Source organism: Diaphorina citri, unplaced genomic scaffold (assembly GCF_000475195.1).
Source record: "Diaphorina citri unplaced genomic scaffold, Diaci psyllid genome assembly version 1.1 scaffold699, whole genome shotgun sequence".
NCBI classification, from domain to species: domain Eukaryota; kingdom Metazoa; phylum Arthropoda; class Insecta; order Hemiptera; family Psyllidae; genus Diaphorina; species Diaphorina citri.
In genome coordinates, this window is record NW_007378132.1 from 14,149 (window position 1) to 19,281 (window position 5,133).

The window sequence follows — 5,133 nt, forward strand, 5'->3', positions numbered from 1 at the left end:
ATTGTGACTCCGTTGCTCATAAGTAGTTAAAGGTCGACTATTAGTAGGGTTCGTATTTCAAGATTCGCACTGATTTGTGTTGCGTGTGTTCTTCTATTTTAATTCCTTTTCAAAACTTTTTGATTGTTGATATCAATGACAATTAAACTTTTACCTTAACAGACACCTCTTTTTCTCGAGGGCTAATATCTTTAGTTCCTCACGAAGTACATGAAGTAAAACACCGTTTCCAGCTAGGAAAACTACGTCTTCTTTAATCCATAGTTTTAGGATAGCGATAAATTTAAATTTGCAATACCGTTTTGATTTGTTGGGCGACTATCAAAACCCAAATTTATGAATATTGATTGGATCCCCTGGCATTGTATTTTCAAACACGTGAGCTCTATGGACTACTTCAGATTCTAATATCCGCACGAGATGAGAACAATATGTTCTATGATTAATATATTCAACTACAATATACGTGTATATTGTAGTATTGGAACAGTATGTAAGAAATTACTTCTGAATCCTCAATGTATGTGGTATCTATGTATAATTGATTTAGATGTGGGATTTGAAACTGTTCTGGCTAGACTACCACTGTTCAGTAGGTACGATATGTGGACTGAATAACGCATGTTGGCTCAGTGGTTCAAATTTAAATAGATTTTATGAATATGTAAATCAAACATTACGCCAGGAACTAGAAGATGTCTTCCTACACATTGTGACTCTTGGTGTTTCTACAGGGTACTCAATCCACTCTGGTGTCTTGACCCGGAGACCCGGTAAGGGTGAACTTTGTTTACTCACAAAACTCAAACACAATATCAATTATTTGGTGAATTTACAAAGGGAGGTAAATTATGGAAGATGTCTATCTTGCACTGACCAAAGTCGAGGCACCCAATAGGTAAATGCAATAAATTACGGTTAAACATTTCACCTGTGTGCGCCGAGCTCCCTGTATACAAACCTCGGTTATGTACATAGAATATGTATCTAATACATATAAATGTATAACTAATGATGTCGTGTTATTATAGTCGCGTTGATTAGCGTCCTCATGGGGGGCGAAATTTACAATTGGTACAAAGACTGTTGGTACACAACTATGTTATTACTTGGCATTGGTATTACCTCTTGAACCTCGGAGTATTCTTCGACTCATTGTGTGTTTTCAATAAACCCCGGTTGGGAACTTATCGCGTTGTATAGGTATAGTAATTATGTTCATTTACATAGTGGTCATTGATGATATTGATTAGTGGTGATAATGAATTTATTCAATTAGCTGAATATCAGAGAGATAAAGATTCTACATTCGGTAGGCACTAGGCAATTTGAATTCTCTTTTAAGATAAGTAGAACTTTCACAGTAGATTTTTAGCCTGGTCAAATGCTCGAATGCTGATGTATAACATTTTAACATTGACTAAAAGAGACCCGTCAATTAGCTGAATATCAGAGAGATAAAGATTCTACATTCGGTAGGCACTAGGCAATTTGAATTCTCTTTTAAGATAAGTAGAACTTTCACAGTAGATTTTTAGCCTGGTCAAATGCTCGAATGCTGATGTATAACATTTTAACATTGACTAAAAGAGACCCGTAATATTGGAATGATTGCAGATGTCATTTGCGATTTATAAAAGACTCCACCCTAAAAAAGAAAGCACTTACCTTTCTCGTAATTAATTTGTCTCTCTTGCTGTCTGGCATTGTCGGCTGCCACCTTGAGCAGGCCTTGGATATTTCTCAGAAGAGTCTCGGTGGAGGACACAGATGAAGGATCTACATTGGGTAAAACACTGGTTGGAGAAATGGACCCAGCCAGGGCAGAATAGTTGAGTGCGTGTGGGAGACCCGTAATATTGGAATGATTGCAGATGTCATTTGCGATTTATAAAAGACTCCACCCTAAAAAAAGAAAGCACTTACCTTTCTCGTAATTAATTTGTCTCTCTTGCTGTCTGGCATTATCGGCTGCCACCTTGAGCAGGCCTTGGATATTTCTCAGAAGAGTCTCTGTGGAGGACACAGATGAAGGATCTACATTGGGTAAAACACTGGTTGGAGAAATGGACCCAGCCAGGGCAGAATAGTTGAGTGCGTGTGTGTGTGGGTTTGTGGTACAAGCACTGAGCTGTGTGCTATGTTATAGTGGCATGCTGCAGCGTCCAGTGTCAGGTACTACCATACAATGCCATTAACATAAAACCAAATGTCCCTCTGACCGGTGGGTCCGATCAGGTCAGGCCCGGGTTTACCGAGCTGCCACCGGTATAAAGAGGAAGGAATAAGGAAATCAGAAGAGAGATCGACACATCCACTAATAGATTATGGAAGTTTTAGCACAGCCACCATTCAACCGTGAGTGTCTTTTTAAACTCCTCTTCGTTGCTTTGTCTTTTTCTTTCATATGTGCCCGAATCTTGAACCTCTATAGAAAACATAAATACAATGACACATCCACTGATAGATTATGGAAGTTTTAGCACATCCACCATTCAACCGTAAGTGTCTAAATTTATGAGACACTTCATCTGGGGGCTCTTGTGAATTTGCTGATAGAGTCAATACCTACAAAAAAGAGGCCGGAAGAATATACTGAAAATAGATAATGTACACCTAATTATGTTTATGTTTATGATACTACTCATACTAAAGGTTTTTTTGATACAATTTAAGTTTTTTGTCTATTTTTGTCACGTGCTTCCATTTTTAAAAGACATTCGATTCGGTTCAAGTAAAAATTCAGTTTCGTACAACCTTTTGGTAACTTACAATATGAGTGTGTGAAGCTGAAGAAATCACCCAGAGAGAAGAAGAGGAATAAGGAAATCAGAAGAGAGATTGACACATCCACTGATAGATTATGGAAGTTTTAGCACATCCACCATTCAACCGTAAGTGTCTTTTTAAACTCCTCTTCGTTGCTTTGTCTTTTTCTTTCATATGTGCCCGAATCTTGAACCTCTATAGAAAACATAAATACAATCCTGTTTAGACTCCTTGGTCGTGCTAAGTGCTTTGATTATAATTATTGGCAAATTCATTCATATGTTATGTAAGGATTTGCTTAATGTGATTGACAATAGAACCAATATAAACTGTAGATATAGTGTATCTATCTCTAGTACTGAGCCCAATCTCTTGGATGAAATTGTCACCACAGCGCAGAGATATGGAACCTTGGTGTGTCGAATATCAGCTTTGATAAGTAGGTACATGTTATCATGTACAATGTCAAATGTCAGTCTGTCTATACCTACAAATATTTTTTCCTTGATTTCAAAGGTGAGTATTTCCACGTCGTCAATATTTTTATGTAAATGAGGAGAAGTAAATCATATTGCTTGATGTGTCACACAAGTCACACATGGATTCATATTTATGCTTCATAAACTTATTTTTTCTTTCCAACTCAGAAATGGCAATTTTATACCAGAAAAAAGAGCTCCTAAAATTTCAACTCAACTTTCGTTTTTTACGTATAAGTATTAAAATACTTTCAAACTCTTCTACGAGTATCTCAGAAAAAAGTGAAGAAAAAGCAACCCTATAAAAACTTGACGTTCAGAAATAATTACTTGAATAAACTTTTGCCAAAGTAAATTTAAAATGAAATTTTGTTTATAAAAAAAATCTACTTAAATAATTTTCCATTTCAAAATATGTCAGTTACGATTTACGTATATTCACGCGTTTCTTTTTCGACTGTTCAAATATTAACATTTTTTCATCGTGTTGCGATATTATACAAACATATTCCCCTAGTTCTTCAGATATTCTAGGATACTTCTAGCAACAGTTGAAAGTTCCAAGTGGAAATTTGCAAAAGTTCACAATGGCGCTGTAACAAACACAAATAGACCTAGGCAATATACATTGTGCTGATTTTTATTTTTCTATGATTTTATTGTTGCTAAATAGCATTTTTAATGTCAGTCACTTTACTAAGTCTGCGGTACTTCTAGCAACAGTTGAAAGTTCCAAGTGGAAATTTGCAAAAGTTCACAATGGCGCTGTAACAAACACAAATAGACCTATGCAATATACATTGTGCTGATTTTTATTTTTCCATGATTTCATTGTTGCTAAATAGCATTTTTAATGTCAGTCACTTTACTAAGTCTGCCACTTCTCTGTCTTATTCAAATCACGCAAAGATTTTTTTTCATTTCACTAGATAGATTCTACATTATTGTGTGTTATTCCTCTACTTGTGTGTATTACTGGTAAATAAATGCCAACATCGGACTCAGCTATTGGTGGATTGCTGACTGTACGGATCTATTGAACAGAATCCTAAAGATATGTAAACGCCAAGATGTTTTCATTTCAAAGGGATTAAGAAAATGATTTGTGAATTTAAATTTTCACAAATGTAAGGAGAAATACCTACACCTTAATGAAAACCCCAAATTTTCATACAACTTATACACGGTATAAAAATGAAAGATTCACACCACAAAGTCTTTTTGACTGAAACTAAGAAATTAATTAACAGTAATTTTATACCAGAAAAAAGAGCTCCTAAAATTTCAACTCAACTTTCGTTTTTTACGTATAAGTATTAAAATACTTTCAAACTCTTCTACGAGTATCTCAGAAAAAAGTGAAGAAAAAGCAACCCTATAAAAACTTGACGTTCAGAAATAATTACTTGAATAAACTTTTGCCAAAGTAAATTTAAAATGAAATTTTGTTTATAAAAAAAATCTACTTAAATAATTTTCCATTTCAAAATATGTCAGTTACGATTTACGTATATTCACGCGTTTCTTTTTCGACTGTTCAAATATTAACATTTTTTCATCGTGTTGCGATATTATACAAACATATTCCCCTAGTTCTTCAGATATTCTAGGATAGGTACTTCTAGCAACAGTTGAAAGTTCCAAGTGGAAATTTGCAAAAGTTCACAATGGCGCTGTAACAAACACAAATAGACCTATGCAATATACATTGTGCTGATTTTTATTTTTCCATGATTCACTATTAGGTACCAACCTTTGTAAATGTGACACGTTTCGAAAGTATGGGTGCTTTACCAATTCTGCCCTACTAAAAAAGAGGGCAGTAAGTCCAAAATTTGACATTTTGAGTTATATATCTATACCCACGTATTTTTATGCGTAGAAT

The 5,133-nt window shown here is 34.9% G+C and overlaps 1 protein-coding gene across 1 annotated transcript in view; it reads right to left on the bottom strand.

Annotated features, from left to right (window-relative positions):
- Positions 1–5,133, bottom strand: part of LOC103511308 (dachshund homolog 2-like) — a gene marked incomplete at its 3' end in the record, with an annotated part of 111,573 nt that overhangs the window by 8,865 nt on the left and 97,575 nt on the right. The window contains exons 6-7 of the mRNA XM_026825113.1: positions 2,894–2,964; positions 1,927–2,131 (exon numbers count right to left, since the gene is read on the bottom strand). Coding sequence (XP_026680914.1) covers positions 1,927–2,131; positions 2,894–2,964 — 276 coding nt within the window. The remainder of the gene's footprint in view (positions 1–1,926; positions 2,132–2,893; positions 2,965–5,133) is intronic.